At 41.9% G+C, this 24,462-nt stretch overlaps 1 protein-coding gene across 3 annotated transcripts in view; it reads right to left on the reverse strand.

Annotated features, from left to right (window-relative positions):
- Window positions 1-20,390, reverse strand: part of AHCYL2 (adenosylhomocysteinase like 2) — a 181,614-nt gene extending 161,224 nt beyond the window's left edge. For 2 of the 3 annotated variants that reach the window (XM_005657758.2, XM_003134679.4), the window contains exon 1: window positions 19,967-20,390. In XM_005657758.2, the coding sequence (XP_005657815.1) occupies window positions 19,967-20,329 (363 nt within the window). In that variant the 5' untranslated portion in view covers window positions 20,330-20,390. The other variant, XM_021078829.1, reaches the window with a different exon arrangement.

A 24,462-nucleotide genomic window follows, 5' to 3' on the forward strand; every position in this document is an offset into this window, starting at 1 on the left:
CTCCATCAAAAAAATAAAAAACATGATGGAAGTTCCCTTTGTGGCTCAGCAGTAATGAACCAGACTAGTATCCATGAGGATGCAGGTTTGATCCTTGGCCTCACTCAGTAGGTTAAAGGACACAGTGTTGCCATGAGGTGTGGTGTAAGTCCCAGATGCAGCTCAGATCTGGTGTTGCTGTGGCTGTGGTCAGCATCTAGAGCTCTGATTCAACCCCTAGCCTGGGAACAACCATATGCTGTGAGTGTGGCCCTAAAAAGACAGAAAAAAAAAAAAAAAAAAAAAAGCAAAGGATTTAACTGATTTAAAAAGTATAAAGAGCTATAAATGGTAAAATTGTTACTGTAGGATAATGTAATTTTGTCAATATTTATTCTTCTTCCTGTCAATTTAATAGTGCTCTGTACCCAAGGTTCTCCCATTAGCCATCTCTGTCCTCCCTATAATCCTTCTAAATATAGTTACTATCATGATAAGGACCTGGTATGATAACTTTTAAAGCTATTTCTTGACTCCCTCCCTCCCATTTCCACTCTGAATCCAGTTCAAGACATTTTCCTTTAGATGTTACACTAATATTTCAAACACAAGGTAATAAGCTGAACTTGAGTTCTTATTCTATAGTACCTTAACCAAGTACTCATATTATGATTTAGCCAAATAAGCATTTGGTTGAATATAGTAAGAACTCAAGTTCAGTTTTTTACATTGTATTTGACTAACATCATAATATTTAAGCACAAAAGACACAACTATGTTTGTTTGTTTTTACCCCTTTTTACCCCTCTGAAAATTCATGAAACAAAAATCTAAACAAATGTTTTGAAACACACTCTAATATCTGCTCAAGAATATTTACTATCTTGTAACTCTTAAATTATTTATATTTACAGATATGGAAACTGAGCTGCTTCCTTGGCAAAACGTAGCATTTGTTTTTTGCATTTACAGTTGTCTGCTCTGAAGCCTTGGATAAACACTAAGTAGAGTGCTTAATAGCATTTAACAAACATTAATTTTATTTTATTCAGCATCCCTATTAGTAAGCTGTAATTGCTTACCACAGTGCTATTGTAGCAACTAATTCATATTTATAAGTGCTCCAAAGAGAGTATTATTTGATACTCTGCTACATCTTGGCAGGGTCCCAACCTTCCTAGGGTGCCCTTCCTTTTCTTCCCAAGACTGGGACAAAGGCTTCAGGAGTCCAACTCTAAGTCCCAAAATACCTATTGCCTTTGCTCCCTTTAAGCCAACAGCCCTCCTGCCGAGCCTCTCAGTCTTCAAGTGGAATATAAATCTACCATGATCTCTGCTACATAGTCAAGGAACAGTTTTGGAGAAAAAGAGTAGATAAAACTGTAAGATCTACAAAGTAGGCTTTAACCCAAAGGAGTCAACTGCTTTTTTTGTTGTTCTTTGCTTTTTGTTTCTTTTCTGGCCACACCCTTGGCATATGGAAGTTCTTTGGCCTGGGATCGAATCCGAGCTTCAACCTACACCACAGCTGCATCAATGCTGGATCTTTAAGCCACTGTACTGGGCCAAGGACCAAACTTGCCGCTTCACAGAGGTAAGGTGGATCATTAATCCACTGGGCCACAGTGGTAACTCCAAGTCAACTGGTTTAATGTGATGCTCTTGAATAAAACCAGAGGTGCTTTAGAGCCATCAAGTTTCATCATGCCAATATGTACTACACACTGTTCTTGTTGTTACTGTCTAGTCAGAGAGCCTGAAAACCCTTGGGCTCTTCCCAAAGGCTTAATTATTAGTGCCATCTGAGAGAGCATCTAACCAAGAAGGTTCCATACAAGAGCTGAAAAGTTAATACTTAAGTTTTAATACTTAAGTTTTCATGTGTGTGACTGCATCAGGGATTAAATTCATTCAAGGGACACAAGTAGTGAACTGGTAAGGGGAGAGAAGTATGTTATAAATCAACGGTTCACAATCGGGGCTCAGCCCTAAAATCACAAACATTTATTAAGCAGCTATTATATGTTAGCATTAAATTGTGAAAAATCCACCAACAGCAAGCCAAATACCAATGAACAAAAAGTGGATCAGCTAACCAAACAGAAGAGATTAAAAGACACTACTTCCCCAAGGTAAAGGGAAAAAATCTCAGTGATTTCTGGGATACTCAAAAGATCCTAAACACCATAAAAATTTATAAGCCACTAAGATAACTCAGAAGACAGTGGCAGAAAAAGAATTTAGGACTAGCCAAGCAAATTAATGGGTATATTCAAACTGGAAATAATTATTTTTGGATATCATCATTAGTGGGGTTCAGAACATGCTACCCCCAAATATGGCACCTTGGCATATTGAATATCTGAAGCCTTGCTAACTTCCCCGTAGTTTACTATCCTTAGCTCAAACCTTTCTTTTCTTTTTTTTTTTTTTCCCTTTTCTTTTTAGGGCCGCACCAGGGCATATGGAAGTTCCCGGGCTAGGGGGTCAAATCAGAGTTGCAGCTGCCAGCGAAAGCCACAGTCACAGCAACATGGGATGTGAACTGACTGCGACCTACACCACAACTCACGGCAATGCCAGATCCTTAACCCACTGAGCGAGGCCAGGGATCGAACTCACATCCTCATGAATACTAGTCGGGTTGGTTACCGCTGAGCCACAATGGGAACTCCTGGGTTTTCATTTCTTTTTTGTTGTTGTTGTTGTCTTTTGTCTTTTTAGGGCCACACCCATGGAATATGGAGGTTCCCAGGCTAGGGGTCAAATCGGAGCTGCAGTCGCCAGCCTACGCCAGAGCCACACCAGATCTGAGCCGCGTCTGCGACCTATACCACAGCTCACAGTGACACGGAATCCTTAACCCACTAAGTGAGGCCAGGAACTGAACCCGCAACCTCATGGTTCCTGGTTGGATTCGTTTCTGCTGTGCCATGACAGGAACTCCTGGGTTTTCATTTCTGATGAAGGCTCTGTCTCACGTAAAACATTAAATAACTTTGTATGCCTTTCTCTTGTTAATCTGTTTTCAGTGCACTTTACAAAGTCCCAGCCAAAGAGCCAATGAGGGTAGTAGAAACCAGAATTCATGCTCTGACAATCATGAAGAGACAGCCAGAACACCCCACTCGCCACGCAAAATATAGCTAAAAATCCAGGGACAACTGACAAGCCAGTGAAAGGAAAGACTCCTTACCAAAGTCAGCCTCCCAGGTCTGCAGTGTCTGGTCCAGTGAAGGTAAATTTCTCTTTGTCAGATTAGCAGGAGAAAAACATTTCTAAGAATTAGTTTTATGGATTGTGACTCCTAGGAATTTGGTTCTGCACATTGGTTATTGATACCAGAAAGAGTCACTGTTTTCCTGTATCTCTGTCTTTTGCGTCCTTTGTCATAAGGAGGTTCTTATGCCATGGAGTACAGTGGCTTGACGCAGGATCTCAGTCCTCCGACCAGGGATTGACCCCAGGCAGCAGTGGTGAAAGTGCCAAGTCCTGACTACTAGACCACAAGAGAACTCCCTATAAGGAGGTTCTTTATACCACCTACAAATACAGGTCTTTCCTTTCTTAGACTATCTTTGGGAGAAACTCTGGATTTTGGAGGGGATGGGGAGGAAGCGTTCTGCATCTGCAGCACCTTCTTTGGGGATGGCTCTTGCATCCACTTTTAAGTCATAAAAAGGCTTATTTGGCTTAGAGTCACAACAAAATAGCTATACCAATAACAATTTGGACTTTTATATCTAAAAGGACTTTTAGAGAGCATTCACCTTAAACAAATGTCCTATTAGTATCTATGGGAAGATTAGATTGGGAAAAAGAAAAAACACACAAGAGAATGCCTTGGCTTGTCTGGAGGTGAAAAAATTCCCTTAAGATTAGGCAGCAAGATCAGGCTTAGACCAGGCTTGAGATTTATGTTAACACTGATAGCCAGGAAACAGTTTTGGCAAAGGCCCCAAAAATGTACAGGCCTTGCCATGCTAAGCCCCTTACAAATATATTTTGGACTCCTACTGCAAAGAATTCATTCGACTTTTTTTTTCTTCTCTTTTTTTTCTTTTTAGGGCCACACCTGTAGCATATAGAAGTTCCCAGGCTAGGGGTTTATTCGGAGCTGCAGCTCCCAGCTATGCCACAGCCACAGCAAAGCAGGATTCAAGCCATGTCTGCGACCTACACTGCAGCTCACAGCAACGCCAGATTCTTAAAACACTGAGTGGGGCCAGGGATGGAACCCTAGCCCTCATGGATACTAGTCGGGTTCGTTTCCACTAAGCCACGATGGGGACTCCCTGGACTTTTTTAAAAGAGAAAGAAACAAGTAGTAATTACCCAAGAATTTTGACAACATGCAAATATGCCCCCGAAATCCTTATTAGAGGAAATTTATATCCTTTTCTCTGTGCCTTCAAGATGTAAATTTTCAGGAGTTCCCATTTGGCTCAGCAGGTTAAGAATCCAACCAGTATCCATGAGGATGCAGGTTTGATCCCTGGTCTCACTCAGTAGGTTAAGGATCTGGCACTGCTGCAAGATGCAGCATAGGTCACAGACGACCTATGAGACGAGGCTCAGATCTAGGATTGCTGTGGCTATGGTATAGACCAGCAGCTGCAGCTGTTTCTGCCCTAGCCTGGGAACTTCCATATGCCACAGGTGTGTGTCCCTAGGAAAAAAAAAAAAATATATATATATATATAAATTTTTTACTTTATCTTCTCTGGGACCTGAAAGCCATCTCTTTAAAATGCAAACTTCCAAGGAAATAATTTTTAACCTCCCAACCCAAAGGAAAAAAAAAAAATTAAGCCTTTATGGAAACAAACTGCTACCTGACTTGTTCCACAGGGTCCCTTGCCCAAAATTTGGTCCACAGTCTCCAAGATTACTTTTTGAGGAAAAAGGAAAATCCTAAAAGTCTACTCCACAAATACTGATTTTCTTAAAAAAAAAAAAAAAAAAAAAAAAGCTTTAGGGAGTTTCCTGGTGATCTAGTGGTTAAGATTCAGCACTTTCACAGCTGTGACCTGGGTTCAATCCCTGTCTGGGAACTGAGAACCCTCATTAAGCTGCTTTACGCCACAGGCAAAAAATAAAGAAAGAAAAAACATACTTGGATTAGAAAAAATAATAAGGTAAAGATGAGAATTAACTCTTAAATTAGTGGATTGTGTGTTTATGTATTTATACTTAACACATGGCTAAGCTTCAGAATGAAAGCTATGGAGTTCCTGTCACGGCTCGGTGGTTAACGAACCCGACTGGTATCCATAAGGACTGGGGTTCAGTCCCTGGCCCTGGTCAGTGGGTTAAGGATCTGGCATTGCCATGAGCTGTGGTATAGGTTGAAGATGCAGCTCAGAATACCACTCAGATGCTGTGTGGCGTAGGCCGGCAGCTACAGCTCTGGTTTAAACCCTAGCCTGGGAACCTCCATATACTGCAGGTGCAGCCCTAAAAAAAGAGACAAAAGACCAAAAAAAAAAAAAAGCTATAAGATTTGTTTACATTTGCCTTTGTTTTTGTATATTTACATGTGTGTTACACATACATATTTTTCTGCCTCCAGATGATATTACCAAATCAATTTATAAAATCTAAAGTTGTTCTATTCCAATTTGCCTAGAGATAAATGAGTGCTTCTATAAGTTAAGTATTCCAAAACTCTCAAAAAATAGAAACTAATCCAAATGTTCTTTTCAAATTCATGTGATCTGGGATGCTTTTTGTTTAAAAAAAAAAAAAGGCTAATTTAAAATCGGGGGTTGGGAGTTCCCTGGTGGCCCAGTGGATTAAGGATCTGGCATTGTCACTGCTGTGGCTCTGAACTGTGGTGTGGATTTGATCCTTGGCCCAGGAACCTCCACATGCCATGCGCATGGCCAAAAAATTTTTAAAAATAAATTGAGGTTTAGTAAAAACAAAGTAAAACTTCAGAGTTGTCAATAGTAAAACACAGATAGATGTACAATTTTTTCTACCTAGATTTACTAGTCAACAATCTTATTTTATCCCTACTAGATGTTTAGGATTATAGAACTGTAAATCCAACCTAAGAACAAAATGTACAATAAAAATGAATTTCTTGATAAATGTCAAGCACAGCAGAACTAAAAAAATTTTGCTGTTTTTTTTTTTTTGTTTTTGGCCATGCCTACAGCACATGGAAGTTGCTAGGCCAGGGATCCTGAGTTGTCACAGCAGCAGTGTGAGTGCCAAAAGCAGTGATCCAAGCTGCTGCAGTGAAAACTTGGGATCCTTAACCCACTGCACCACAAGAGAACTCCTACATTTTACTGTTTAGATTCCTTGCTTCTATGGTTTTTAAAAAATATTTGCCTAATTGCTTTCTTTCTTTTTTGTCCGCACTTACGGCATATGGAAGTCCCCAGGCCAGGGATCAAACCTGCACCACAGCAGCAATGCCAGATCCTTAACCTGCTGTACCACAAGAGATTTCCTATATTTGCCTGATTTGTCAAAAAGAAAAAAATAACTTATAATGATGACTAGCTTTAACATCTCATGAAATTTTGTTTTAAAAACTCATAACTTAAAAATTATTTTTAAAATAAGTATACAGAACAAAATAATAGAAGATAATTCAATAGTAAGAAAAATAAAATAAGTAAGCATAATTGTTAAAAACAAGTAAATTAATTAGATGTAAGAGGAATGAAAGTTTACTTTTTTTTTTGTTTGTCTTTTAGGGCCCCACCCGAAGCATATGGCAGTTCCCAGGCTGGGGGTCAAATCGAAGCTGTAGATACTGGCCTACACCACAGCCACAGCCACAGCAATGCCAGATCCGAGCCGCATCTTTGACCTACACCACAGCTCACGGCAACACCAGATCCTTAACCTACTGAGCAAGGCCAGGGATTGAACCCAAGTCCTATGGATACTAGCTGTAGTCTTAACCCGCTAAGCCATGATGGGAACTCCTAAATATGTTTAGTAATAGTTATAACTAGTTAGCTAGTCAATTTATAACTACTTAAAAATAGTTCCAAAATCTTTTTTGGTAACTTGAAACCTTAAAACTATACTAAGTTAAATGATTTATGATCATTGAATATTTAGGTCAGGCATCAATTAAGATAAGATACTGAAATTTTTTTTTTTTTTTGTCTTTTTTTTTTGCCATTTCTTGGGCCGCTCCCGCCACATATGGAAGTTCCCAGACTAGGGGTCGAATCAAAGCTGTACCCGCCGGCCTACGCCAGAGCCACAGCAACGCGGGATCCGAGCCACATCTGCAACCTACACCACAGCTCACGGCAAAGCCGGATCCTTAACCCACTGAGCAAGGCCAGGGATCAAACCCGCAACCTCATGGTTCCTAGTCGGATTCGTTAACCACTGAGCCACGACGGGAACTCCAAGATACTGAAATTAATTGCTAAATACAAGTTTATCTACTTATGGCATAATCTTTACAGAAAGATTAAACCCTGATTCGACCCCTGGCCTGGGAACCTCTATATGCCATAGGTGCAGCCCTAAAAAAAAGACAAAAAATAAATAATTTTTGGGGGGGGGTCTTCTTAGACAGATTGTGCACTTGTAACAAGCTCTCAGGTGATGCCCATGCTTCTGGTCATAGACCAGTTTGAGTAGCAAAGACCCAAGAGATTCCAAACTTAATAAACTGCCTTTAGGAAGATAATATGAGAAAAAGAATGTATATAGATGTTATGACTGGGTCACTATGCTGTACTGCAGAAATTGACACAACGCTGTAAATCGACTGTACTCTAATGAGAAAAAAATAAAATTTAGGGCGTTCCCATTGTGGTGCAGTGGAAACGAATCTGACTAGGAACCATGACGTTGCAGGTTCAATCCCTGGCCTCACTCAGTGGGTTAAGGATCTGGCGTTGCCATCAGCCACTGTGTAGGCCAGCAGCTACAGCTCTGATTGAACCTCTAGCCTGGGAACTTCTGTATACTGAGGATGGGGCCCTAAAAAGACAAAAATAAAAAAATAAAATAAAAATAAATTTAAAAAAATAAACCACCTTTAACTATAACCTGAGAACTTCCATATGGAGGTTCCCAGGATAGGGGTCAAATTAGGGTTTAATCTTTCCATAAAAATTAAACCAGAAGTAGATAAACTTGTATTTAGCAGTCAGTATTTCAGCATCTTATCTTCATTGGTGCTGGACCTAACCATTTAGTGATTATTAATCATTTAACTTAGTATAGCTTTAAGGTTTCAAGTTAACAAAAAGATTTTGGAACTATTTTTAAGCAGTTATAATTTAACTAGCTAACCAGTTAGCAGGTGGGCCCTAAAAACACAAAAAATAAAATAAAATAAAAATAAATTTAAAAAAATAAATGTCTTTAACTATAATTAAACTTCCCATGTAGACTTTCTAGTGGCCCCTCTAACTGACACATATTTCAGAACAGCTTGAATGTTATCTTCTGAGTATAAATTAGAAGTTATCACTTTGTTTTAAATATAATCTCTTGTGAGTTTGGTTTGAATGGACCAGTCCTAAGAGGTAAATAATCCCTAAGTGTACTAAAAACATGAATTTCTGGATTTGTAAAACTGGAACATGGAAACCTCATAAAGTTTCTGCTCTACTGTGAAGCCACCCTAGTGGACAACCAACTAGTTTTCCTAAGGTGATGCAACTTGGTTTCAGTGCTGACTTCCTCAAACTGCACCAATTCCTTGTTTCTAATAATTGCTCATACTAACTAGACTGTATTTATTTATTTTCCTATCTACATTCCCTACTCTCTCCTTGAGTGCAAAAACAGTATTTTGATTTAATAAATCTACCACTTAGCATCGTTTAAGTGGTTTTTGCACAAAAGAAGCTCAGAATGTACAAGTATCCACCAGCAGTAAAACTGCTTCTCTGCTTCTACAGTACAGTCTAGCATAGGCCCTAAAAAGGAACTAGCATTAGGCCAATCATCTTTTCTCTGTTATAGAAACAGACAGGTAGTAAATGTAGTAAAAATTCCTATTCTACTTCTGCCTCCCAAAGCAGAGTGACCCAAGAACTAGACCCAGTCAAGCTTTACCCAACAAAAGCTTTGTTGAAGAAGACACTTTACCTGTCAGGAAAAGAAGTCCTTCTTTAACCTGGAGCAGGTAATGTCAACTTGAAAGGCAAATGCACACAACTATCTACCTGGGGTAAAAAAATGTTCTTCCTACAGTCACATCTCATGTAATTCTTGGCAATGCCTTAAAAAGAAAATCAGGCGTTATTTTGGAAAAGTTGGTATTACCAGGATGGCCTTTTTAGAATCTTTTTTGGGGGGAAGGGGGTGGCAGGAGTCAAACCTGTGCCACAGCAGTGACCTGAGCCACAGCAGTGACAATGCCAGGTCCTCAACCCATGGAGCCACTAGGGAACTCCTAGAATCATTCTTAAGTTAAATAGAGTGTTCACTCAAAAATTACTTCTTCATGTCCAGCTACATGTTAAGAGAAAAAAACTGTTAATAAGGACAAGATAAAGAGGGGGAAAAAAGAACAAACTCAGAGTTCCCGTCGTGGCACAGTGGTTAACAAATTCGACTAGGAACCATGGGGTTGCGGGTTCGATCCCTGCCCTTGCTCAGTGGGTTAACGATCCGGCGTTGCCGTGAGCTGTGGTGTGGGTTGCAGACGTGGCTCGGATCCCGCGTTGCTGTGGCTCTGGAGTAGGCTGGCAGCTCGGCTCCGATTAGACCCCTAGCCTGGGAACCTCCACATGCCGCAGGAGCAGCCCAAGAAATGGCAAAAAGACACCCCCCCCAAAAAAAAGAACAAACTCGAGCAAGTAAAATATTAAAATTCATTTGGGGACAAATAGAGCTATCTTATATTCCAAATAGTCCCCATCTTACATTACAAACAAAAATAAATTCCAGATGGATTGAAAACCAAAAGATAATAAATACGACCATGAAACGCTAAAGAAAGTATAAAATAACTGGCTTATAAACCTCGGGTAGGAAAGGCCGTTTTGAGACAAAACGTTTAAGTCATAAAAGAAAAAACTGGCCTATCTGACTATATAAAAACTTTGAAAAAAAATTGCAATATATACACAAAGAATATCCAGAAAATATAAAGAATTCCTATAAGCCAAGACGAAAAAGACAAGTCAATAGGAGGGCAGAGCGCTATTTTACCACATCCCCAGCACCTGGCACATACTAGTAGTCCCTCAGTAAATATTTGTTAATGAATAAATATCAATAGCCAACTACAAAAAAAGAATATAAACTGCCAATATATGCAGGAAAATATTCTCAGCCTCACCATTAGCAGGAAAAAATACTAATGAAAAAATAGTAAATTACTTTTCTCATAAAAGGTGTAAAAAATATCCAGTATTGGTGAAGGTGTAGTAAAAGCGTTGTCATGTATATAATTAATTGATATGTAAAGTAGTACTATATTTTTTAAGGCAACATGACAAGATGTATTAAGTTTAAATTATGGCTATCAGAGTTCTCCTACAGCCCAAGAGGTTTAAGTATCTGGCATTGTCACAACAGCAGTTTGGGTCACTGCTGTGGCACAGGTTCGATTTCTGGTCCAGAAATTTCCACATGCCTTAGGTGTGGCAAAAAAAAAAAAGTGACTATCTTTCAAATTAGAAATTCTACTTTTAAGTATCTATTCTAGAGAAACACTTAAACATAGCCAAAGAAAATGCAAACAGATAGTTACTACAGCATATAAAAATTAACCTAAATGTGCATCAACAAAAGAATGGTTTAATATAATAATCAATAGTGGTATAGACTTTGGAAATTAATTCAGCAGTTAAAAAGAATGAGATATATAAATGTACTGATACGTAAAAAGCTCCAAGACATGCCATTAGGTGGAAAAAACAACCTGCAAAACAATATATATATAATGTGCTTTTATTTATGTACAAGTGATTATAAAACTACCAATTTCTCTGTGTACGATATGAGTGTAAAGTTGAAAAAGATAGGTTGATAGGAAAAGTCACCTCTGGAGAGGAGAATAAGACTGGCTGAGGGCCAAGGAAGATGTCTGCTTCATTAGACTGAAGTATAAGAATATATTCAAGCATTCCTCATGTAATTAAAAACAACTTTTTTTTTTTTTTTTTTTTTTTTGTTCCCAGGCTAGGGGTCCAACCCAGTCGGATTCGTTTCCACTGCGCCAGAACGGCAACTCCCTGAAACCATTCGGATCACTCTAAAAGATATGGTATTGTTGGCTACCTTTTCTTGGAAACTTTTCTTCACTGATGGCTACCATTTACTGAACACTTATTCTGTTCTGGCATTTATCTATCTTTCTATCTTATCTCATGTAATCCTCATAACAATTTTATCAGATGAGTATTAGTATCTTTATTTTACAGATTAGAAAATATGGGCCCAAAGAGAGTAATTAAGTTGCTCAAGGCTTGGCCAATCTTTGATGTTTTGGAGATTAGTAAGATGAAACACTGCCCACAGCAGTAAGAGTAGGCTTTGCCACACTGCCAGCCCCTTACTTTTCTGACTAAACTCCCATGTGAAATCTGCTTAAGCTATTGAACCTAGGCTGCTGAGTCCACTCTGCAACCTTCTGGATCCCAGGATCTATCCTTTTTCAAGGGGAGGCTTTGTGTTCCTTTCATTCATTCCCTTCCCACTCTTTTCATCCTCTCAGCCAGTCCAGTCATCCCAGACCTTTCCACTGTGTTCTCTCCAATCTGCTCCTCCATTAGGAGCAAATTCTCCTGTGGCATCAGCCTCCAGCAGGAAGATCAAGTTACAGGGGCAGCAGTAGCACCTGGCACCTGGTATCCGGAACTACAATAGTGCAACCCAAGCTGCAGCATCTCTCCTACCTGGCACTGGCAAACGTGGCATCTTTCCCAAACTCATTCTGTGTATGATTGTGTGTGTGTCTGTGCACACACATGCATGATTTTGGGTGTTGCTTTTTAGCTGTGTAGCCATGAAGCAAGTTCTCTGCTCTGAAAGCTACCTCATGTCCTTTTTATAATATGTCCAATTCAGCCAGAGTTGACTTCTGCTGTTTATGGAACTCTGAGTGATGCACTGTTTGAACCTAACCATTTTCCTTTTTAGTTGCCTGAATCCATGGAGCTGAGAGTTGCTAGAGAAAATCAGAAAACCTGGCAGGTTGATGTCACTATAAATTCATAGTTGTCAACCTCATATGCGTGATCATGGTTGCCTAGCAATTTCTCTAGTAAGTTCACTTTCCCCTGACTGCAGATGATTATTTCATACTGTTTCTGTTTACTTCTAATCTCACACGCATTCTTCTTTTTAAACCAGTGATATTAAATGCCTTATACTTGTTATAAAAACGAAAACCACCAAAAGGGAAGACATGTCCTTCATTCCGTCAAAGTCAGCCTCTCCACGGGTGCTCTTCTGCCTTCTCAACTTCTTCCCTTGCTTATTTCCTCTTTCTGTTAGAGCCTTTCCTACAGATTTCCTCTGACCCCCATTATCTCCTTTCTGCTACCATCCTATCTTTTTTATTCCCTCTCACAGCTAAGTTTCTTGAAGTTTTCAATGCATGCTATCTACACTTTTTTTCTTCCCACAGACTCTTTAATGCACTTCTACTACTAAAATCCTTAACCACACGACGCTCTTGCTAAAGTTGCTGATGTCGATCAGATTGGAAAATACGGCTGTTTTTTCGTCCCTCATCGTATCAGACCCCTTGGCAGCATTTGACACCAACTTCTTACCAAAACACCTCCTCTCTTGGCTTCTATGACACTGCTCTTTACTAGTTTTCTTATTTCTCTGGCTGCTCTTTCTCTGTCTTCTTTATGGGCTCTTTCTCCTTGATCCTAGGTGCTCTGCTCTTTCCATTGTTTTTTCCCCGAGGTCATCCACAGCATTCCTGTACCTTTGAATATCATCTGCATGCCAACAACTCCCCAAATTATTTCTTTAACTAAGACCCCTCTTCTGAATGCCAGTCTTGTGTGTATATACAACACCTACTTGCAGTTGAACTAGTGTCCCAAACAGAATTTATCTTTTCTCTAATCCTCAAAATACATTCTTCTTGTTTTGTTCATATCAGTAAAATGGTTATTTACGTATTTTTCCCTTTTTTTAAAAGTTGTTTTTGGAGTTCCCGTCGTGGCTCAGTGGTTAACGAATCTGACTAGAAATCATGAGGTTGCGGGTTCGATCCCTGGCCTCACTCAGTAGGTTAAGGATCCGGCATTGCTGTGAGCTGTGGTGTAGGTCTCAGACACGGCTGGGATCTGGCATTGCTGTGGCTGTGGTGTAGGCTGGCGGCAACAGCTCCGATTAGACCCCTAGCCTGGGAACCTCCATATGTAGCGGGAGTGGCCCTAAAAAGACAAAAGACAAAAAAAAAAAAGAAGAAGAAGAAGAAGGGTTCATATCAGAACATTGCAGGAGATAAAATCTGTAGGGAAGATGAAGCCAGTCCGGGTCTCTATCAGCTTCCTTAACTTTTTTTTTTTGGGGGGGGGGTTGGTGGCCACACCTGCTGTATATGGAGGTTCCCAGGCTAGGGGTCAAATGGGAACTGCAGCTGCTGGCCTATACCACAGCCCCAGCAACTCTGGATCTGAGCCTCAACTGCGACCTACACCACAGCTCACGGTGACACCAGATCCTTAACCTACTGAGCAAGGCCAGGGATCAAACCCGTGTCTTCACGGATACTAGTCGGGTTCATTACCGATGAACCACAATGGGAACTCCTCAGCTTGCTTAAGCAATGACAGCTCTGCAGTATTCAGTAAGGCTCTAAGGAAAAGCCTGATTTATACTCACGGAAACTCATCTAGCAGCTCTAGAACCTCTATACCCTTCCTTAATACAAGTTCTGAGCTAAGAACAACCAAATGTCCCAAACGAATACATTTCTATTGATGGACTCTTGTGGGAAACCATCAGCTATCGAGGCAACGTCCAAGAGGGAGAATGGCTAAGAGAACTGTGGCAGAATACAGCTGGGGAAGAGGGGACTGAAATCATATGGTTTAAATCATTGAATTTAATCAAAGCAGTTTCACTTAAGAACTATCACAGAAGAAAGTTCACTCTGTTGCTTTCTCCTCTCTCAGCTCTCACCAAATTACCGGCTATAGGGCATTCAGACTGGAAAAAAGCTCCTACAAATTCCAGAGAAACCTGATCAATCTAAGTAATAAAACTTTTATCGGGGGAGTGGAATTTCACCTGAACATGATGGCAGGGGGATGGATCAGAGCAGCTGCCAAGATTTACCATTCTTCTCCCACCTACCTCATCTGTACCCCTCTGAATCATTTAAATAAGAACTACCTGGAGTTCCTGTCGTGGCGCAGTGGTTAATGAATCCGACCAGGAACCATGAAGTTGCGGGTTCCATCCCTGTCCTTGCTCAGTGGGTTAAGGATCCGGTGTTGCCGTGAGCTGTGGTGTAGATCGCAGACTCGGCTTGGATCCCGAGTAGCTGTGGCTCTGGCGTAGGCCGGTGGCTACAGCTCCGATTAGACCCCTGGCCTGGGAACCTCCATGTGCTGCGGGAGCAGCCCAAGAAATGGCAAAAAGACAAAAAAGGAAAAAAAAAAAAAAAAGAACTACCAAGAAAGAATGAAGTCTGAATGAAGATTCCAACAAATCTCTTCCTCTTCACCCCTTTTACTAGGGGGGAGGGGAACACTTGAAAGGAATGATCTATAAAGAAATTCACTTTCCCTTTTCAGGAACTATCCATTTCTCTTATTAACTAGACACTAAGTACCTAAGACATTAAATACACAACTGCAACTTCAGCTCTGAGCAAGCTCCTAAAACAGTTCTTAATGGTCAATCTTCCCCAGGAAGGAGAAAAGAATTCAGAAATTATACTAATACAAAATAAGGGCTGCCTTCTCAGAAAATTCATAAATGTTCACATAAATACAGTAAGGCCATCAAACAAGCTCAATAAATAAAAAGAAACTGCATATTAGTGAAGTAACAAACATCCACAAACAATATAAATTAAAGGTTCAATCTAAGCTTTGAGCAGAGAAATACCTCAAAGGAAAAGCAACAGAGTTTGGGCATGAGAGTCATACAGATCACGGTTACTAACCATGTAACCTTGAGATAAATTCCTTAATCTCTCCACCCTCCAGTTTCCTCAATAAAACAAGGATAACACCACCTATTTCTGAGAGCTTAAGTAAAATAATATATTTAAAGCTTTAATACAATGCCTGGGACACAGCGGAAAGGCTAACAGTATGCTCCCCTTCTTATTTCCAAAATGTTTAATTAGAGATTGATTCTTAGAGGCAAGACTTAAAAAACAAGGACAACTCTTAACTGGACAGGAAGGAGGCACATAGTCTTCAGATATTGCAGATTTATTTGTAATTTTAAAAATATAAGAACACACTTCTCAGATTATCGCTAAATTACTAAGGTAAAAACGCACCATTGATCTTGAAATGCTTTTTTATATACACATAAGATCCTCTTCTCCCTCTCTCATAATTTTACAATTTGTTGAGATTCTACATTTGTACAATTTTTTCCTATCCTCTTCCTAAAGTCTTGACTCAGACTCTTCTTAGTTTGGTTTTGGATGACCTAAGTTTTTTTTTTTTTTTTTTTGCTTTTTAGGGCCGCACCCATGGCACATGGAGGTTCCCAGGCTAGAGGTCCAATCCGAGCTACAGCTGCTGGCCACAGAAACAGCCACAGCAACATCAGATCCGAGCCGAGTCTACGACCTACACCACAACTCATGGCAACACGAGATCCTTAACCCACTGAGAGAGGCCAGGGATCGAACCTGAAACGTCATGGTTTCTAGTTGGATTCATTTCTGCTGCACCACAACAGGAACTTCTTGGATGACCTAAGTCTTAAACCAGACAGACACACCTTAGAGTTCACTGAGTATGTTGAAAGCCTTCCAGGAGAAAACCAGAACCCAGCAACTAAGAAGTCAGAATCAGTGCAGCATAATGAAAAGGACATGGGCTTTGGAAACAGACTAAGGTTTAAAACAGAGGTTAAAAAAAAAAATCACGAATTCACATCGTGCCTCAGCCATAACGAACCCGATTAGTATCCATGAGGACACGGGTTTGATCCCTGGCCTTGCTCAGTAGGTTAAGGATCCGGCACTGCCTTGAGCTGTGGTGTAGGTTGCAGACTCGGCTCAGATGCGGCGTTGCTGTGGCTATGGTGTAGGCCAGAAGCTGCAGGTCTGATTTGACCCCTAGCCTGGGAACTTCCATATACCACAGGTGTGGTCCTAAAAAGACTTTTTTAAAAAAATCAGTTTTAAGTCCTACCTCTGCCACTTTCTAGATCTAAAACTTTGGTCAAAGCACTTTACCTCTCTGGACCTCATTTCCTTATCAGTGAAATGGAGATAACGCCACCTATATCTCATTTTGTAGCTGTCAGGATTAGAAAAGTGCCTACTGAAGTTCCCACTGTGATGCAGTGGGTTAAAAATCTGACTGTAGTGGCTCAGGTCCCTGTGGAGGCTCGGGTTTGATCCCAGGCCTGGGCCATTAGAGCTCCTTGGTGACCTAGTGGTTAAAGACTTGGCATTGTCACTGCTAGGGCTTGGGTTTGATCCCTGGCCCAGGAACTTCCCTATGTCATGGGTATAGGGAGGAAGGAAGGAAAAAAAAAGAGAGAGAGAGGAAGAGAGAGAAAGAGAGGAAGGGAGGGAGGGAAGGAGGGAGGAAGGAGGAAAGGAAGAAGGATGCCTATAACAATTCCTGGCATGTAAAAGGCCAATTAATGGTAACTGTTATTAGGGTCAATCTGCCAACTGCCTTACTGAATATTTTGCAAGGCTGTACTTTCCTAACTGGCAAAAGGAGTAACTCTGCTCCCACATTCCCATGACCAAATCCAAAAGGTTCCATTTTAGTAATCCATAATTAAACAAATCAAGAGCTTAAAGAATTCAGGGCAAGAAAGTGCTAGCCTGGCTCAACTCATTCTCTGCTGACGATAACAAAGCCAGCGAAATGTGGATTTGTCTGCCAAAAAAAAAAAAAATCTGCTTGAACATGGTCATTACTGATATTGACGTAAGCACAAACTCCTTGTGGTTCCTGGGCTCCAAGCCTTATTATCAGAAAGTTTTAACTTTTCTGAAATAAACCCTCTCCTGCCTTGTTTTCCCTGCTATGCTATGACAATCCTAGTACCCGATTTTCAAAAACAAGGAAGAAATCCTCAAACTATTGCTATTACATTCACTGTCGAACTTACCTTCCTAGTTCACAAATCACTTCTCAGAGATTTTGGTTTGCTGAGTTCACTTATGAAGAAATAATATATATACAAATATATGACAGTCACAATGACAAGATCTGGTGCCCAGAGCACCACAAGTTACAGGGCGGAGGTAGATGCCAAAGATAAGATGGGACTGAGTAACCTGCATACCATATGTTCACTCTTATTAACCGTTGCACTTGGGAATTCTGGCTCTTGTAAAAAGTTTATTTCCCTTGTGTGACTGAGCAGAGTAACAGTGCGAAGAAAACTGATCACAGATACACAAATGGAGTTACAGACACCATCAATGGAAATAAACTTAAGATAAATAAGCTTGTATGTGACAGTTAAAAATAAAAGCAACAGTCACCAATTACATAGCCAAAGGCAGCTATTTCAAGTCTAAGTACCTACAGTCCTTCCCTACACTAAAATAAAAGGAGAAGGAAGTCAAGGTCAGAATGATTATTTAAATAAACTAAAAGCCAGGAAAGTTTCAACAAATCGAAATGTCACACTGCAGTCCCTTGGGGAGGTGACTTTCAACTTGGAGAAAGGTCAGTCTCATGCACTTGTTTTAATATAACTTATTCAATACCAAGAAAGTTAAAGATTCTGCCCCCTAAAAGCAGCTCAGTAATGCCTTTTATTAGTTGTGTCACACAGCTGCATCCTTCCCCAGAGCTTAGCCTGCTTAACTTCCAATAGAGAAACTGTTTTTTGGTTGCAATTAACATTGTAAGGCAAGCTCAGCCCTGTCTTCCACAGCCTTGGGGCTGCTGAGTAAATCTAGAATCATGGAACCTACATTTTGATGCTGGAAAAACAGGAAGGTGGTTCAGCAACAAGGAAAATGGTTAAGAAACACAACCTGAATTAGGAAAAACAGACTGACACGCTGGCCTGTGATTTTTTTCACTTCTTTATGTAGAATCTATTGAATTGTGTGTACCTTTCAAAGGAAGCCATGATGGCATGCATTTAACATGATGAGAGGAGGGAAAAAACAAAATCAATTCTCCATAATAGCTATTATTTCTGAAGCCCTCACAGTATGTGCCAAGTTCAATGCCAAAGCCCTCTACAAATACTTCTAATCTTCACTCGTACTAGTAACTTCATTTTATAAAAGAGAAAACTAAGATTTAGAGAATTTGGAAATTACCCAAAACCTAGTTAGTGGGGGTACTAGGATTCGAACTCAGGTCTGCCTGACTGTAAATCCCATGTTCTAAAGGCAATTTGTCAAACACTCTTACCAAAATACAGAGTTTACACAAAAAGACCCTTAATCACAGGATCTGGCCAAAGTTATAAAGCAGCTTGACTGGTTTACAAACGTGTTTCAGATTTCCAGACTCGAATCTAGGTACTACCAGCACTGGTGCCTGTGCTGCCCCTCTTTCCTCCTATAGCTCCTCCCATGGGAGATTCATAATGCAAATGTGAAGACAATGTCCTAAAGCATCATTAAACACAGCTTTCACTCTTGCCTCTGACACTGTCTGATCATCTATATTTGGGTAATTCGAATGAAAGGGTTCTCTGCTCTATACCTTAATAATGAGGCAGTTATAAGAAAAGTTAGGCTGGATCCAAGGTTCCACTTCAGCTGAGTCCCACACAGTGAAACCAATGCAGACTGTTATCATTTTCTCAATGTTCTGATAAAGCAATTAAAAATCATTCACAAAACAAAAAAACCATAAATCACCATGTTCACATCATGCCTCAGAAATTAGAGCAATCATCCCTTTTGATGTGATCCACATTGCTGTTTTTGCAATATTTCCCCCTTTTTTTTTCCTGTACTGACTTAGCTTTATGAGAGGAGAAACACACCATAGATAGAGCCATCCTAAAAATAATACTGGGATGGGTATTAAAATCACACATCTAGGCACACCTACTCCTTGGTGCTCTTCTTCAAAACTCTGTCTGGAAGAAACTGACAGCTGAGACAGAAAACCCCACTGTGATCGCTTTTCCCAAAAAGAGAAGCATTCCTAACACTTCCTAACACTTTCAGATCATAATGAAAGACCTAATAAAACAATCACCTCTTCATACACAGTACAATAATCTTGGTGGCGACCAACTACTGGGCAGAGAGAACAAACCTCTGAAGAGAAAAGAGTGAAGAGAGTCCATTACCCTTCTACATTCAGAGAGGATGTAAGGAGATCGCAGAATCTGGAATGAAGGGCACAGCATCAGTACTGCTCGATGGAAGTGGTTGGACAAGAACGGCAGAAAGTCATCATCTGCACAGAAACCACACAACTGAGGATCTCAGAGCGAGGTAACTACTCCTTACTCGTTCTTCCAAGAGAGAACCCTTACTGCTGAGTGAACTCTCATAAGCAGTGAGGTTTTTCTACACCATCGGGGTCTTCTCCCCGACAGTCTGGAACATACACACGGAGCATGTCGGGGAGTTCAGCGAGGGCTAAGATTAGGTGGCTCTCCTCTCCCAGCCTACTATTCCAAGTAGTAGGCGAGAGCGCTACCTCCATGTTATTCCCAGCGAAGTACGGCCGTACCCCCTGGAGTCTTCACTCCTCAGCATGGGGCCAGGAAGGGGGCATCTCCGAGAGAGCGGATTTAAGGGCGAAAGGGATCTCTCGGCTTCTACGATGACAAGAGAGGGCGTGGAGGGTGGCGCCGCGCCGCGAGGATCTGCGGTTCCCCCTCCTACCCTCCCTCTCCGACAGAGGCAGCCCGGCCCCAATACCTTCTTGACTGTACGCGGCGCCTCGGTGACGGTGCCGTCGGGGCTGACCAGGGCCTCGCCGCCGTCGCGGTGTCTCTGATGCTGGTGATGAGGGTCGCTCCGCTTCATGGCCGACGCCTGAGGCACTTTCCCAGCGGCGGGGCTGAGAGCCGCGGCGGGCCCCGATCCCGGGCCAGGGGCCGGGGGCCGCTCCGCCGCGGGAGCTGGAGCCTCAGGGTCCCCACCGCCTGCTGGAGGGGCCATGGCGCTCACAGCCGCCGTGCTCAGTCCCAGCTGCGCCTCCGCCTCGGAAGGGCTCAGGTCCTTCAGCTCCACCTCAGGCACCTTCGAGGCAGCCGCTGCCGACACGACCTGCACCGACATCACCGCCTCCACTGCAACCGCCGGCTCAGACTCCAGCTCCAGCTCGGCCCCGCCTCCCGCCTCCCTTCCCCTTCCCTCCCCCATTCCCCCACTCCTCCCCTCCATCGCCTCCGCTCCCACCCACTTCCTCCGCCTGCCCACCCGCCCGCCGGCCCCGGCCTCTCCCTCCCCTCTCTGCCCCGCCCCGCCCCGCCTCGCCCCGCCCCGCCCCGCCCCGCCCCAGACCGCTCCGTCCGGCTTGCCCGCGCGTGTGGTGCCACGGAACCTGTAGTGCGCTTGCTCTGGGCCGAAGGCGGCGAAGAGACGGTGGGACCTCAGCCCCCGACCACCCCTGCGCGCCGCCGGGGGCGGGGCCCGCGAAGCCCCCTGGGGGTTGTAGTCCCGGTCGCCCTTCCTCCGGCAAGCGGGATTCTGTAGCAGAGATGGAGCTTTAGCGCCGGCGACTAAAAGAAAGAAGTGAGGATAGGTGACATGAAGAAGAACATGAGGAAGAGAAGGTCTCCAGAGGAGTTGCGGCTTCCGAGGAGCTAGCTCTAGAAACCCTAAGTTTGGGAAGGTGGAGGAAGATTGACTCTACCCCGACAGTGTAAATTTCTTCCTAGGGTGCACCTCTGCTATCACGTGAGCAGGCATTTAAAGGAAAAGCGGTGGGGAGAGAGCTGGCCTCAGGCTTAATCAAGTGACTTAATTTTTCTGCGTCCGTGAAATTAGGACCTCACACCTTTACTGGCTTTGTTTTTAGAAGGAATAACATGGTCCTGTTTTTAATTGCCTGTTGTGGCAATTTCTGGCACATTCTGGGCTTGGAGTTTAGTATCAGTCTAAAAAAGAAGTTAGGTATCACTAGGTCAAAATTTCAAGACTAAGGAATGAAAACCATTGCCTTAAACAAAGCCAATTCTTTTGCCCTATTAATTCTACTAGGGATATTGTAGAACCCAAGTTTGTATGCCTGTGGCACGGTGAGGCCAAACAAATCGAAACATCAGAGTTTGGAGCAGAGGAAAGTTTATTGCAGCGTGCCAGGAAGAACAGCAGCTGGAGTTCAAAAAACCCTAACTCCCCCATAGTTTTCAGGGAAAAGTTTTTAAGGCAGAATTGGGGTTGAGGGCTCCAGGGTGTGTGATCTTATTCTAATGGGTTGGTGGTGCCATAACCAGGTGATATATCTCTGGGATCTCAGCCTTCTGGTTCCAACCGGCCTATTGCTTGTGGTCAACATGTGGTCACCATTTTCCTCCTGGGTAGGGGTCTTAGTTTTAGTAGAACTCAGACACACATCAGATTGTTATCTATATCCCTTCAGGAGGAACAAGGAGTCCTGTGATGCTATTGTCCTGCTGACATCTTCAGCTTGCTCTTTGGAACTTGGGGAAGGCCTGGGAAACTAAAGCCCTTTGGGTTTTTTGTTAGTTTGTTTTGGTTTTTTTTTTTTTTTTGCCATGCCTGAGGCATGTGGTGGTTAGTTCCTGGGCCAGAGTTCAAAGTGGGCCAGAGCAGTGACCCTGGCCACTGCAGTGACACCATCAGGTACTTAACATTGTGCCACAAGGGAACTCCTAAAGCCTTTTTTTTTTTTTTTTATATATATACAAACAGCAGACAGGGAGGGCCTTGCAGAGTCTTGCTGGGTTCCAGGGAGATAATTGAAATTCGGATTAAATATATCAACAGAGAAGAATATTAACTAAAATATAAATAGCAATTGTTTTAAGCGATGGGATGTGAAGTGTTTTTTTTTTACCTTGTACTTTTCTGTATTATTTTAAAACTTAAAACTTATTTATTTTAATTTCTTTTTGAAGATGTAAACCCAAAGACTTGTATGGCAGATTTATTTTGAATAATGAAAAGGTATCTGAAACTAATGTCCAACAACAGAGGAATGATTATATAGCCTTTAAAATTAAGTTTGCTAAGAACTTTTTTTCAGTGATGAAGGGAAATAAATACTTATGATAAAATAGTGAGCTAAATAAATTAGCATATTTTATTTGATTTTGTTTTCTTTCTTTTTTAGGGCATGCCTGAAGCATCTGAAAATTCCCAGGGTAAGAGTCACATTGGAACTACAGCTCCCGGCCTACACCACAGCCACAGCCACACCAGATCTGAGCCACATCTGTGACCTGTATACCACAGCTCACAGCAATCAACTTAACCCACTGAGTAGGGCCAGGGATTGAACCTTTGTCTTCATGGATACTAGTCGGGGTCGTAACCCACTGAGCCACCATGGGAACTCCTATTAGATTTTAGCTATGTAAATAATACTTGAATAAAAACAGTACATTAAAATGCAATTGCCTCTGGGTGACAGATTATGGGCTAGGTCATTTCTTCTTTATTCTCAGAGAAACTGAGGCAAAGAGGACCTTAGAGTTTCTGGTTGTTCATAAAGTAAGTGATGGCCCTGACAAGCCCAGAAGGCCACTGAACATCTAGTCTTTGGAATATTTTTTCCCTGGTAAGAAGGAAAGGGAGAAACCACCTGCCTTGGTCTCCTTCCCTGAGCTACTGCTGTCTTGGAAATTTGTTCGGAGTTCCCTTCATGGCTCAGCAGAAACGAATCCGACTAGGAACCATGAGGTTGCAAGTTCGATCACTGGCCTTGCTCAGTGGGTTAAAGATCTGGTGTTACCATGAGCTGTGGTGGGGGTCGCAGACGTGGCTTGGATCCTGTGTTGCTGTGGCTGTGGTGTAGGCCGGCAGCTGTAGCTCCAATGTGACCCCTAGCCTGGGAACCTCTACATGCTGTGGATGCAGCCCTAAAAAGAAAAAAAAAAAGAAAGAAAAGAAAAAGGAAATTTGTTCATTCGTGGAGTATACTATCCTGAATGGAGTCTTTTCTATCTTGCCTTCGAAATTTGTGCCTCACACTATGAGTTGGAAGGCATCTGAACACTGCCATTTCCACAAAGCCCTCAAGTCCACCAGACGCAAGAACTTCTTAAGCTTTCTCTTCACAGTCTGGCTTTCAGAATTTCCTTCCTGTTACAAAGAACCAGCTCAGAGCTTCATCCTCCAGCTGTCGGAGAAGAGATTAGCAGCTCTATAACTGATTTCATTCTTCCCCCTAATGCACAAGGGAGCTGCGGTACAGCCACCTGGCATGTGTCGAAGCTCATAGGCAGCAGCTGCCTACCTGGACGGCCGCTAGACTTGATTACCAACGGGGTGAACTCATTCTTCAATGGGATGTGGTTACAAAACATAAGGAGTTGAAGTGCTGGAAAGTAACTGATATTCATCCTTTATTTATCCAGGCACCATCCTCTGGTTGAGGCCAAACATCAGGGCACATTCTTGCCCATTGTCAGGTCCATCCTACACACCTGCTGCTTCTGCCATCTTTGTTACTGAGGAACAGCAGGCACGGCCAAAAATGAAAACACTGTAATGGAAACAGGATGATGTAGTTCCCATCGTGGCTCAGCAGAAACGAATCTGACTAGCATCTATGAGGAAGCAGGTTCGATCCCTGTCCTTACTCAGTGGGTTAAGGATCCAGCGTAGCCGTGGGCTGTGGTGTAGGTCACAGATGAGGCTTGGATCCCACATTGCTGTGGCTGTGGTTTAGGCCAGTGACTACAGCTCTGATTAGACCCCTAGCCTGGGAACCTCCATATGCTGCAGGTGTGGCCCTAAAAAGACAAAAAAAAAAAAAAAAAAGTGAACATTCCAAAAACATGATACTTTAAAAATGAAAGCATACTGGCAGAATTTTTTAAACTCAATAAATTAAGAAGTAAGAAATTAAAAATAGGAAAAATATAATTTATCTTTGCACCAATTGTTGAAGAATGGTGACTTCTTTCGTGGGTTTTATTTTAATTTTTTTTAAGTTGATTTACAATGTTGTGTCAGTCATGGTTTTTATATTTGTGTCTAATGCAGATTTTTAACTTGATAGGTGCAATGCATTGTGTAGCTACAGTTTTCTGGAAAATCAATTTCTTAGGAATTGTTTTTCAGACCTTCAATACATTTTTTTCTCTAATTGAAAAAAAATAGAAAAGGAAATAATCAGCGGGTCAGTCCAGACAGATCAACATCTGAATAACACGAGTGCCAGAGAGAGATAACAAAGAAAATGAAGAGGGGGAAATTCATCAAGGAAAGAATTCAAAAAA

This window comes from Sus scrofa, chromosome 18, assembly GCF_000003025.6.
Source record: "Sus scrofa isolate TJ Tabasco breed Duroc chromosome 18, Sscrofa11.1, whole genome shotgun sequence".
Classification (NCBI taxonomy): Eukaryota; Metazoa; Chordata; class Mammalia; order Artiodactyla; family Suidae; genus Sus; species Sus scrofa.